Below are 12,503 nucleotides of genomic sequence, written 5' to 3' on the forward strand. Positions count from 1 at the left end.
GCAAACTCAAGTAGAAAGAAAACTTCAGGCCCTCCTTACACTTCAGTGCCCCTGTTCAGGTGAACATTTTTTGCCGTACAGAAATGCCCATTACCGTATTACCGTAATAAGCCAGGGGGAATTCTCATCCCAAATGACATCAGGCTAGTGTTTTGACCACAAGTAATTTATCTTGTGATCTTGATTTTGAAATCCTTTCCTACATCTCTCCAGAAGCCTGCTTTGGAAAAAAATCACCAAAAGAATCCAAACAGAGAGAAGAAAAACAAAAAGCTGTTTGTTTGTTTTTTTAATTTAAAAATTAAAGACCAGTTGGTCTGCACGGTGAAAATGAGCTAGTGAGTTACTGTCTATGAGCTCCACTAGGATAACATCAGCTCCTCTCAACGTTCTCTCCCACATGGAGAACATTTAAAAGGGTGGAGAGGGATCCTGAGCCTCCACTCATGGGTCCAACAGATTATACTATACCAAGACTCCATGACAACCTTTGGGGACCTCTGATTTCACATCAGTCTCAGGGAAGGAGGCTAGACCCAGCCTGTGCCTGGGTCTCTTTGGGTTTCTGCTTCTTCTGGACCAGGCTCTTTAGCTGACCCTCTCTCAGCGGGCCTCCCCAACCTGGAAAAAAGAGGCCTCGTCTCCATTTCCAACAGGAAGGACACTGCGGGGAAGGACGCTTGGGCTCGGGCGTCTGGAAGGAGTGGGTTTCCAGAATGTCCACGAGTGTCTTCCTCCAGCCCTTGTGCTCACAAATAGATTCCTCTAAGGGCTGTCACGGGACTGTTGGCCTGTGGCACAGGAGGGGGACAGCTCAGAAGGGCACGAACGGGTACATCTCTCTGGAAGCAAGGCCACTGCTCTGTCCCGTCCTCAGTCCTCAGGTGCCCTATGCAGAGCTGCGCCACCCCTTTCCCTGCCACTTTCTACCAGTCCTCCCTCCATGCCCCTCCCTAGCACAGCGGGCTCCGGGAGGGCCTGGGGGGGAGGTCTGGCAGGAGTTGGCCTGGGCGCCGTGGATGCTCAGCCTGCCTTGAGCACCCGGGTCCAGGGCCAGAGGGCGCCGACTGGACAGGGGCCGGCTGCGCGGAGCTGTCCAGCACCAAGGCGGGGCGTGCACCCCCGGCCCGCCCCTGCCGCCTCCACCCGCCCAGCCAGCGCCACTGCGGCTCGGCGGGCGCGTCACGTGGGTGGCGCGGCGCGGCCTCCAGGCTCGGGGCGCGGGCGAGGGACCGGGCGGGAGGACCACAGACCCACCGACGCACCGCTGGCGGTACCCGGCCGGGCGCACAGGGCGCAGCGCGGGGCGGCCGAGGGCGCGGGAGCTGGCGGGCTGCGCGCCGCGGGGCATGGGCGCACGGGAGGCCCCCGCCCAGAGGCCTGGCGCGGCGCGGCGCCTGGGGCGAGGGGGCAGCGGCGGGCGGGGGTCCACCCTGGCGGCCGCTGCTGAGCCCCCGCGGGGCCCGTGACGCCGCGGCCGATGTGGCCCCGCGTGCGCTGCGGGCCTGCACCGCCGCCTCACAAAGACGCCACCCCAGCTGCCGCCAGCACCCGGCCGGCAGGCGCCGGGGGAGCCGGAACCGGAGCCCGAGCCCGGGGGCAGGAGGCGGTGCCCGCGGGCGGCCGGCCCTGGCATGGGGAAGCGGGAGGCCGCAGGGCTGGAGGGGGCGCCCGGCGCCCGGGCGCAGCTCGCCGTCGTCTGCCTGGGTGAGTGGGCCGCGCAGGCCGGGAGGGGTCCGGGTGCCCGGCCTCAGAACCCCGCGCCGCGCCCTGGAGGGGTCCCCGACCCGGCCCGCGATCCCTGCCTGTGGACCGGGCTTCCTGGAGAGGGTCCTTTGAGAGCTCCTGTGCAGAGACCGCAGAGAGGGAACCCCCACCTCCCAGCAGCCGGACCTGCTAGGGTCTTAGGCCCGGGATAGGGGCTGTGACTCTAGCAGTGGAGCCTCTGATAGTGCCTGGGAGCCGGGGTGAGCAGTGTGCAGGGCGGCCCGGCTTGTGCAGGTGGCTGGCATTGGCAAGCAGCGGCTTTCTGCCTGGCCTGCCCACGCTCCAGAGCTATGGACAAAGACTACGCCGGCTGCCCCTGAAGAAGGAACTGTTTCCTGCCTAGTTGGGGGTTTGGGGGGGGCGGCGGGTGCTAGTCATAGCTGGAGACTCAAGATGCTGGGCCAGAGACAGCTTCCAGAACGACTCCTGTCTTCCTTTTGTATGTTTTCAGCTCTGTGGGGCAGACGGGTGTCACCAGGGTGGTGTGTCTGGGGAGGCACAAGGGACCTGTCCAGGCCTGGCCCCTGGGGTCCAGGGGCTCCTGTCCTGCCCAGGAGTTTTTCTGGCCACTTTTGCAGAGCCCTGTGTGGGGGAGAGGGGAAGGAAGGAGTTAAGTCCTCAACCCACATGGCTCCTTTATTTACCACCATGAGGAGGAGGCCATTATCTGAGCAGGGGTTATGAGGGGACACCCTATGGTGTCACCAGTGAAGACACCGTAGCCTCAGTGGGTTTGCAGAAGCCTCTGAAATGACAAAGTAAAACAGAGCCTGTCCCGTTTACTTTGCAGCCTCCCCTGCCCCTAAGAATTAGGGAGTTCTGAGCCTGGGGGAAGGCCCCTGCCTCGGCTGTGTGAGATGGTCTAAATAAGGGCCTGGACCCCTGAGTGCCCACTTCTGGCGCATTAGTGGTCTTGAGCTCTGGGCTGCTGGCTGCAGGGCTCCCTTTGGAGCTGGCCAGGAGGACAGGCCCTATGGCTTCTGCAAGGCCCTCCTGCCCAGATGTGGCATGGGCTCTGTCCAGCACAGCTGGGGTGTCCAGAGAGGAGGGGCAGTTGCCCCTGCCTCCTCACTAGGTGAGGGCTGACCCTTCCGGAGATGCTCTCTGCTTTCCTGGATCCCTTGGTTGAAGGAATGGGGCACCCTAAACCCTGGGAAGTTGGGTTTGCTCATCTCCTCTTCTTGGTCCTGTAACCCCCGAGGGAAAGCAGTCGGTGAAGCAAAGGACAAACCCTGGGCCATGGTGATAGGAGTTCTTCAACTCCCTTCTAGAGGTCAGCATGACACAGTGAGGACCCTGAGTGGGCCATGTGTCCCTCCCCAGCTGCTGGTTGATAAGGTGGCTGGCTAAACCCTTCAGAGGGGAAGCCCTTTGGTTGTGGGAACCCCTAGACTGGCAAGACCCCCCCACCTGAGCTAGGGTCTCCCTCTGACAGGTGGTCCAGGCCACACACCCTCTCCCAAGCGAGTTAGACTGCCCAGGCGTGGGGAGGGGCAGAGACGTCACAGGCAGGCTAGTGCCCTGCTCTCTTTGGCTGTGGGGGTGTGTGTGTGGGTGGGTCCTGAGACCCTGTGGGGGCCTTGCCTCTGTCCATCCCAGCAGGACAGGGTGAGCACAGTGACCGTGGCAGCCTTGCAGGCATTGCCCTACGAGATGAAGAGAACCGGCCTGGACTTTGGACTGTGTTGTCCTGTCCCCCTAAGGGCTGCTGCTGGCCCAGGGGAGGTGCCTGTTTCCCGAGAGCCACTGCCTCCCACTGAAGCCCCTTGTGTCTCCCACAGTGAACATCGTTCTCACTGGGCGGCTCAGCAGCGCAGTTCCTGCCTTAGGTAAGTCAGAGCAACTCCTTTCTCTCTCCTCCCTGCCCTCCCCTTCACAGGCCCGCAGGGTCCCTGACCTCCCCTGCACAGGCCCGCAGGGTCCTGTCTCCTGATGCCACCTGGCCTCTTTGAGCTCAGTCCAGGTGCATCTTTTCTGCACCACAAAGGAGCTCCTTGGCCTTGGGCAAGATTAAACCTCTAGGAGACTCACTTTCCCCTTCTGTAAAATGGGCGCAACAAACAGGATCTCGTCAAAGCCTGGTTATTAGAGTTAAATGAGCAAAGAGGCTTGGTGCTCAGCAGGGCATTGGCACCTTAATACCACCAGCAAATTGTCACGGGCCTGGTGCAGTTGACAGCTGTGTTTCCTGTAGGTCCTGGGTTCCCCGACGATCATGAGGTGCCTGGAGATGCCCACCTGTTTCAAAATATACCTGGGATGTAACTGATAAAGATATGGCTGAATGAGGGCACAAAGAGGCCAGTGTTGTTGCCAGAAGAATTTGTTACTTATGTGTCTTGAGAGGCCACAGGAAAATTTCAGGTTGGTTCAGGCAGCCACAGTGTGAGGGAAAGCCTAGTCTGGAGTCTTTTATAGGAGTCTTGCAGGCGGGGCAGGGGCCACAGCTTAGGACTGGCCAGCTCGAGGAATTCCCACGGGCTCTGGGCTGTGGGGTGTTCTCTGGTTGCCTGGTTCCTGGTGCAGGGATACCGTGGGCAGGGAAACAGTGACTTGGAGTGTGTGCATTTAATGAGAAGATGGGTAAGGTTCAGTTTTGGATTAACTGGTGTGCTCAGAGAAAGACAAGTTCCAGGCCGATTCGCAGGACAAGGATAATGCTTTGACCCTGTGATTAATGGATGCCCGCAGGACATTAGAATGTAAGAAAACAGTGCCAGCTCTGTCCTTGCCTCCTGCCTGTTTGTCCAGCCCTGGCTGTCTTCATGCGGGCCTAGTGCCCAGCACAGCCAACAGGAGGGGGGCCGAAGCCAGCACAGGCATTTGCTGAGGGGCTGCCAGGGGTGAGTGAATGCATCGGTCCGACCCTGTGGCCCTTGGTAGTCCAGGAGGCTGGGGAGAATGTGTGGCCCCTAGTCTGGGTGCCTCTGACAGGTGTACTGTCTGCTGAGCTGCTGCAGGGAGAGGCAGGAGCTTCCTGGGGTTATAGCAGAAAATCAGTGAGGCTGGCTCAGAGAGGGATCTCTTCTCTGGGGCCCATTGGTCACTGGGATGGGGATGCCCAGGGTCCACAGAAGTGGCTGTCATGGGCCCATCTCCTCGACCTGCCCTCTCAGTTCCCTTCACACACCAGCTCTGGCTCCCTGCAGCCTGGCCTCCTCTGCTGACTCGGCTGGCCCAGGGCCCTGCCTTGCTCAGCACTGAGCCAGCCCCAGGCCGGCCTGGCATCCTGGCCCCTGCAGCTGACTCCTCAGTCTCCTCAAACCAATTTCCGGAAGACTGACCAGAGCCACATGGGTCTGGTGTCTGCGGCTATGGCAGAGAGTGGGGGTGTCTCAACCTACAAACATCAGGCCAGGCCAGCCCTCCTGCTCGCAGGGTGGGTGTCATCCCAAACACGTGTGCCTTGTACATGTGCCCAGGTTTAGAAAAGTGATGCTTGGGGACTAGGGCCACTTGCAGAGCCAGGGAGGCTGCAGCCATGCAGGCCCACAAGTTTGGCTGTTCTTAGCTGCTGAGCCCTCAGGCCCCAGCAGAGTCCACATTGCCCACTCCAGGGGTGCTGTGCCTCTGCCGGGCACCCTGGTGTCCTGAGCTGCATGCCCAGCTGAGGTGCTCTGGGGCCCTAGGTGCCCTGGAGTTTAACTGCACCCCCGTAGCTTCTTAAGAGAAGTGGAGACCAGCTCTGGCTGCCTGAGGTGCACGCCTCCAGTGCTCCCCAACCCAGGACTCTGTGATGCAGACTCAGGGCTGCCTGCAGTTCCTACCTGTAGCAGAAGTATTCCTCCAGCCCCCTCTCAGCTGTCACTGAGTTCAGATAGTCCTGGGGACTCCACAGAGGCCCTGGCACACCTCAGAGGTTTTTGCCCCTCAGCCCCTGTCTTCCCCACATTGTCAGGCACTGACTGGGTCAGATGACCCACCTCCTGTGCCCTGGGTCTGGGATTGGTCCACAGCTATCGTGACCCCAGGGCAGTGGCCTGGGCAAGGACTTTTCCCCTCACTCTTTTTACAGCTTCCCCGAGTGCCCAGAGTGGGCCTTCCAGCTCTTCAGCGTGGGGGTCACACTAGCAGGCTGTCCAGAGAATGGCTCGCCTCTGGAACTGGTTCATTCCTTGCCCACCTGAGCTGGCCACCTTGGCCTGATGCCAAGGGAATCTTAGTTCACCTGCAGTTAAAGCTCAGATAGACCTTTCTGCTCCCCAAATCTTTTATCCTGCATCAGCATCTCCCAAAACACAGTCCTCCCATCATCACACCCTCACCACAGCTCTCACCCTCTACCCCCAGCTCCCCGTCAGGTGACTCCTCAAATTCCCTGCCACCCTTTAAGACAAGGAGTCTTTAAGACACCCTTCAAGATACTGACTCTATTTTACTGATGGGCAAGCTGAGGGCTTGGGTGCACTGGTGTGTCTGGCATGTGGGCCCGGGACTGGATTCACGAGGCCTTTTCCCCCACCTGTACCTGGGTCCTGGGATGGGGGTGGCCATGAGGCCTGTCATCACAGAAGGGTCTGGGATAATTGTCCCTGCTGGTGGCACCCTCCAGGCCCACAGCCAAGAGGCATCCAGGCAAGAGGCCCCCCAGAGCTCCCAGCTCCCTTCATGGACCCCCGCCTCCTTCCTGCTCTGCGGCCACTCTGTGTAGGCCGGGTTGACAGCTGCAGAAACCAAGGTTTCTGTGGTCTCTGTTATGGAGAAGAGCAAACAGTAACCAAGTAATGTTGCTGCTCCACATATAGGAATTTGTGGAGTAGCTCTGGGGTCTCTCTGGGGTGAGGCTGTTTGCCTGGGAACCATTGTTGAGAGGCAAGGCTGGGCTGGCAGCTCACTGGCATCTGGACTTGGCTCCTATCTTGGCTGATGGTCCAGACTCTTGATCCCCGAAAGAAGGTCTAGAGGTGGGTCCTGGGGAGAAGTATCTGGCTGAGGCAGCAGGTGACACCCAGGGGAGACATGTGGGCCTGACTCCCCAGCCCATGCAGGTGAGAGACCTGGCCTCTGTGAGTCTGTCTGGGGGAGGAAGGCCTCAGGCCAGGGGTAGGTATTAACTCGCTCTGGCCCAGGTCCTGTGCTGGGGGTCGAGGGCACAGGGGAGCAAGGGCAGTTTCCCTCTCCGGCCCGATGGAGAGTCCTGACTCAGGTCAGCTTCTTCCATTGAGCCTGCACCTGTCTGTGCCCCAAGGGGAGCTTGTGGGCTCACTCCCAGTCCTGCTGGAGCAGGGGATGGGACCTAGACTCTCTGAACAAGGTGGAGTTGGGGTCTCCCCTGAGTCCATGTGGGTCCTTTCTGCCCCCCTTCCCTCACATACCACTTCCAAGTGGTGGCCTTGCCCGTGGCCATGGCTGCCTTGGCTGGCTCAGATCCCACCCTGGGAAGGCCTGTGTTCAATCATGGGGAATCTTGAGCCCCACCCCACACCCCAAAGGCGAAGCCAGCATTTCTCAGCCTCCTCTTCCAACAGCCGCCTGCAGCGGGAAGCTGGAGCAGCGCACAGAACGGCGTGGTGTCATCTACAGCCCCGCCTGGCCCCTCAACTACCCACCTGGCACCAACTGCAGCTGGTACATCCAGGGCGACCGTGGGGACATGATCACCATTAGGTACCACACTCCCGGGGTGCCCAGGGGACTCTGTGCCTGCACGTGTGCGTGCATGTGTGTGATGGTGCATGTGCGAACACATGCAGAGGGCGCACCCATGAGTGTGCGTGAGAGCATATGTCTGAGCAAGTACAGCAGGCATACACATGCGTGTGTGTGTGAGTAGATATGTGGAACATGTGTGTTCCATGTAAACACATATGCACTGTAAGCATGCGAGTGTGCCCGGCTCTGTGGGGCTCTGTGGCGGATGAGCCAGAGCTGGGCCTTGTCCTGCTGGAACCCCTCTCCTGGGCTGTGGAGTCTGTCGGCCACTGCAGTGCTGCCTGGAAGAGGGCCCTGGAGGGTGAGGGGGGGGCACGCCCCAGCCATCTATGAGCTGGAGGAGGTGTCCTCTCTGTCCTGCATGGATGGCTGGAGGCCAGGCTGGCATGGGGCCCAGGGTCACCTCTGCAGGAGAGGGAGCCAGGCAGGAGCCTGATGCCTGAACTGTGGTCATAGCAGAGGGAAATCGGGTGAGGTGGCAACACTGTGGACCTGAGGCTGGAAGTCCTGGCTGGGGGGCCGTGGGGATATTTGGCTGGGGAGCCTGGGCCTGCGTGGAGGGCCCACGTGGGAGTAGTTACTCAATGGCTGCAGAGCTCAGGGGCGTGAAGGGACAACTGGGATGGATCTGTCCTGGCCCCTGTGACTATAGGGCACTCCCTCCAAAGACCCTGTGATCTCTGGCTGTTCCAGAGTATGCCAAGGCGCTATGGGCTGCTCATCCCACAGCCTGGGCCGGGGGCTGCAGGGCCAGAGTTTCCCCCCAGTGACGAGCTGACACCCAGGCCCAGCCTAGGCCCGCTGGGAGGGCCCGCCTGTGAGTGTGCTGGGTCAGCCCAGCAGGCCAGCATGAGAAGAGCTCTGGCCTTGCCCTTCGTGAGAGAGTATGGGGCTCCTGACTCCTCTCCACTTCCGCTTGGGTTGGGGGTGCTGCGTGTGTGCTGACGGAGGCAGGATGAGACAAGGGGAGCATGCTGTCCCCGGCTGTCCTGATTCATGCAGCCACCTCTGCACCCCTGAGAGTTGGCAGGGGTCCCACTGAGTGACCAGAAGTGGAGGAGCAGGGCCGGGTGGGGCTGGCTGTCCTTGCTGTGGGCTCAGGCCTGACTTTCCCCGCCAGTCTTGGCTGTGTGGGCCCTGTTTACCCACCCACGTCTTCGGTCTTCGCTGCCCTCCCCCCGCAGCTTCCGCAACTTTGACGTGGAGGAATCCCACCAGTGCTCCCTGGACTGGCTCATGCTGGGCCCGGCGGCCCCGCCCCGCCAGGAGGCCTTCCGGCTCTGCGGTTCCGCCATTCCACCTGCCTTCACCTCTGCCCGGGACCATGTCTGGATTTTCTTCCACTCTGACGCCTCCAGCTCCGGCCAGGCCCAGGGCTTTCGTCTCTCCTACATCCGAGGTGACGCTGGCAGCAGGGCAGAGCAGGGCACCACAGAGCACCCAATGTATCCTCAGATGCTCCCAGACTAGGCAGCGCCCTCTACCTGCTGAGTCTCCCCCCATGGCCCCGAGCACGGTAGTGGGAGCTGCACAGGTCACTGGCCTGACATTGCAGGCTGGGTTAGAGTGGGGGCCTTGCTCCTCACCCCCCAGGCTCAGGCATTCCCAGGGTCTCAGTCAGTCAGGTGGCATGGAGAGGCTCTTCCTGAGCCCTGCAGAGGCCCAGCTGGAGTGGGGGAGCATGCTGCCCACTCCGGGTCAGAGGTCCACACTGGAGGGAGGCCCTGCCTGCCCTGACTCTCTCCCCCTGCGCTCTTCACCCTACAGGGAAGCTGGGCCAGGCGTCCTGCCAGGCAGATGAGTTCCACTGTGACAACGGCAAGTGCCTGCCGGGCCCGTGGCAGTGCAACACCGTGGATGAGTGTGGCGATGGCTCGGATGAGAGCAATTGCTCAGCGCCGGCCTCGGAGCCACCAGGCAGCCTGTGCCCAGGCGGCACCTTCCCCTGCAGCGGGGCCCGGTCCACGCGCTGCCTGCCGGTGGAGCGGCGCTGTGACGGCACTCAGGACTGCGGTGACGGCTCTGACGAGGCCGGCTGCCCCGACCTGGCGTGCGGCCGGCGGCTGGGCAGCTTCTACGGCTCCTTTGCGTCCCCAGACCTGTTTGGCGCGGCCCGTGGCCCCTCAGACCTTCACTGCACATGGCTGGTGGACACGCAGGACCCACGGCGCGTGCTGCTGCAGCTCGAGCTGCGGCTGGGCTATGATGACTACGTGCAGGTGTACGAGGGCCTCGGCGAGCGTGGGGACCGCCTGCTGCAGACGCTGTCCTACCGCAGCAACCACCGGCCTGTGAGCCTCGAGGCCGCCCAGGGCCGCCTCACCGTGGCCTACCACGCCCGTGCTCGCAGCGCTGGCCATGGCTTCAACGCCACCTACCAGGTGAAGGGCTACTGCCTGCCCTGGGAGCAGCCGTGCGGGAGCAGCGGCGAGGGGGACGCGGGGGACGCAGGCGAGCAGGGCTGCTTCTCTGAGCCGCAGCGCTGCGATGGCTGGTGGCACTGCGCCAGCGGCCGCGACGAGCAGGGCTGCCCCGCCTGCCCGCCCGACCAGTACCCCTGTGAGGGGGGCAGCGGCCTGTGCTACGCGCCCGCCGACCGCTGCAACAACCAGAAGAGCTGCCCTGACGGCGCCGATGAGAAGAACTGCTTCTCCTGCCAGCCTGGCACCTTCCACTGCGGCACCAACCTGTGCATCTTCGAGACGTGGCGCTGCGACGGCCAGGAGGACTGCCAGGACGGCAGCGACGAGCACGGCTGCCTGGCCGCTGTGCCCCGCAAGGTCATCACCGCCGCCCTCATCGGCAGCCTGGTGTGCGGCCTGCTGCTGGTCATCGCCCTGGGCTGCGCCTTCAAGCTCTACTCCCTGCGCACACAAGAGTACAGGTGGGCACTGCTGCCCGGTGCCCATCTCCTGGCCAGGAGCCCTGGTTTCACGTCCCTGGAGGGAGGCGGGAGGGAGCTCACCATCTGGAGGGCTGTGGGATTGTCTGGTGGGGTTCAGGCCATCCATAGGTGGGTTTGTGCTGTGCACACTGGGGTCGGAGGGTTTGGGGGTGGCTGAAGGTGTTAAGCTGCTGCTGAGCCCCTGAACAGGTGGCCGCATGGAGGAGGAAGTGTGGGGTCCTGGCCAGCCCTGCCATCTGCTCTTCTGCCCGTTGTTTTCAGAGCCTTTGAGACCCAGATGACGCGCCTGGAGGCCGAGTTTGTGCGGCGGGAGGCTCCCCCGTCCTATGGTCAGCTCATTGCGCAAGGCCTCATTCCGCCTGTGGAGGACTTCCCCGTCTACAGTGCGTCCCAGGTGAGTGCCAGGAGGAACCCCACGGGCCCAGGGCTCCCTGTTGCACTTCGGAGAGCCCCCAAGACAGGAGGCCAGGGCAGAGAAGGGCCTGGCATTGAAGGAGGTGGGAGAGGGCCTGGGTCCGGTGACATGGGTTGCCACAGCCAGGTGGGGGCATGTGTCGGTGTTGAAGTCCTGGGTCCCTTGGGGGTGGGGTGGTGCTGGCCTCTGACCCTCAGCACCACCTCACCCTCCAGGCCTCGGTGCTGCAGAACCTCCGCACAGCCATGCGGCGACAGATGCGCCGGCACGCCTCCCGCCGGGGACCATCCCGCCGCCGCCTCGGCCGCTTCTGGAACAGGCTCTTTCATCGGCCACGAGCACCCCGAGGGCAGATCCCGCTGCTGACCGCTGCACGCACCTCACAGACTGTGCTGGGGGACGGGCTCCTCCAGCCCGCACCCGGGGCCGCCCCAGACACCCCGGCACCCCTAACGGACACAGACAGCCCTGGGGCAGCTGGGGATGGTCCCCCCAGCACCCCAAACCACATACCAGAGGTGGGACCTTCAGTGCCACCCGCCTCGAGCCTGCGGGACCCAGAGTGCAGGCTGGTGGACAAGGACAGGGATCCTCTGGTGGGCAGCCCAGCCCCTGTGGACATGCCTCAGGAGCCCTGCACAGCCCAGGACCCTCGCCCCCCGGCCCCCACTGCCAGCAGCACCCTAGGCCCCCACCCACCAGAGCCGATGGGTGTCTGCAGGAGCCCCCCGCCACCCTGCTCCCCAACATCGGAGGTCAGTGATGATGAGGCCCTGCTGGTCTGCTGACACACTGGACACACTGGTGACCGCCACAGCCCCGCTTTGTAACCAGGGAATACACAGTTGTTTCTACCCTGCCTCTGCGTCCTTCTTTCTTACAGAGAGGCCTGCCCGAAGCCCGGCCCGCCGGCTGCATCAGCACTCCCCGGGCCCTTGGGCATGGTGGGCAGGCTTGGGGGCCTTGAGCAAGGGAGGGGGAGCTGACGAGCCCCTCTGCAGGCCCAGTGTGCACACAGGCACCCTGGGGTCTCACTTCTATCTCCTCCCGCTCCATTCTGGGACTCCATTGCCAAAGGAGCAGAAGGGCCAGGGCAGGGCTGTCTGGAGTGTTTTCTGTGGCCTCACTCACCCTATGGGGCAGCAGAGCTGTTCTTAACAGGCCGTGAGGGGTCCACGGTGGGCACCCTGTGGGTGTGGCGCCCTCCTCCCTCCTCTGCAGGACCCAGGAGGTGCTGGGGCAAGACGCTACTGCTCTCTCATGTCTGAGTGTCAGCACGGGCTGGGCCAGCCTGATGGCTTTGACCTTTGCCCTCCAGTGGAAGGATCAATCTCTTGGGAACTAGAGCAGGGCTGGGAATGTGGGCATGGGGCAGAGGAAGCCGGTAGTGTCTCCTGTAGGCCCTGGCACCCTGGACAGGCTGCTTTATGCTTTCTCAGGGACAGAGGGTGTGGTGCCAACAGACAGTGGCCAAATCCATCCCATCCTGTCTCAGTGCCTCAGTTTCCCCACCTGTAAACTAAGGTGAGACTGTGAGCTCTGAAGATCTGATACCCACTCTGTGGTGGTTTATGGGAAGAAAGTTGCAGGAAGAATCCCGGTACACAGGGTTCTGAGCCTCGGGCTGGGGGAGCGGGGCCTGGCACTCAGTGTCTTCCTTGGTGATGTCCTTGGGGGCAGGGGTGACCCTGGAGCCCACAGCGCCAGTCCCAGAGAGAGCGCCTGGCTCAAGAAGCAGAGACCCCAAATGCCCAGGGTCTCCCT

At 62.3% G+C, this 12,503-nt stretch overlaps 1 protein-coding gene across 2 annotated transcripts; it reads left to right on the forward strand.

The window, feature by feature from the left end:
- Nucleotides 1–1,634: 1,634 nt before the first annotated feature.
- Nucleotides 1,635–11,527, forward strand: LRP3 (LDL receptor related protein 3; the record flags this gene model as incomplete). 2 transcript variants are annotated; one of them, XM_084257810.1, is made up of 7 exons in its annotated part: nucleotides 1,635–1,707; nucleotides 3,549–3,596; nucleotides 7,200–7,374; nucleotides 8,604–8,818; nucleotides 9,187–10,303; nucleotides 10,586–10,718; nucleotides 10,955–11,527. In XM_084257810.1, 7 exons carry the CDS (start codon nucleotides 1,635–1,637, stop codon nucleotides 11,525–11,527), a joined length of 2,334 nt encoding a protein of 777 aa, XP_084113936.1. The 2 variants fall into 2 exon arrangements, with proteins under 2 accessions (XP_084113936.1, XP_084113937.1); XM_084257811.1 differs by having other exon boundaries at nucleotides 7,236–7,374.
- Nucleotides 11,528–12,503: the final 976 nt, after the last annotated feature.

The sequence above is a fragment of the Talpa europaea genome, assembly GCF_964194135.1.
Source record: "Talpa europaea genome assembly, chromosome: 16".
Lineage (NCBI taxonomy): Eukaryota > Metazoa > Chordata > Mammalia > Eulipotyphla > Talpidae > Talpa > Talpa europaea.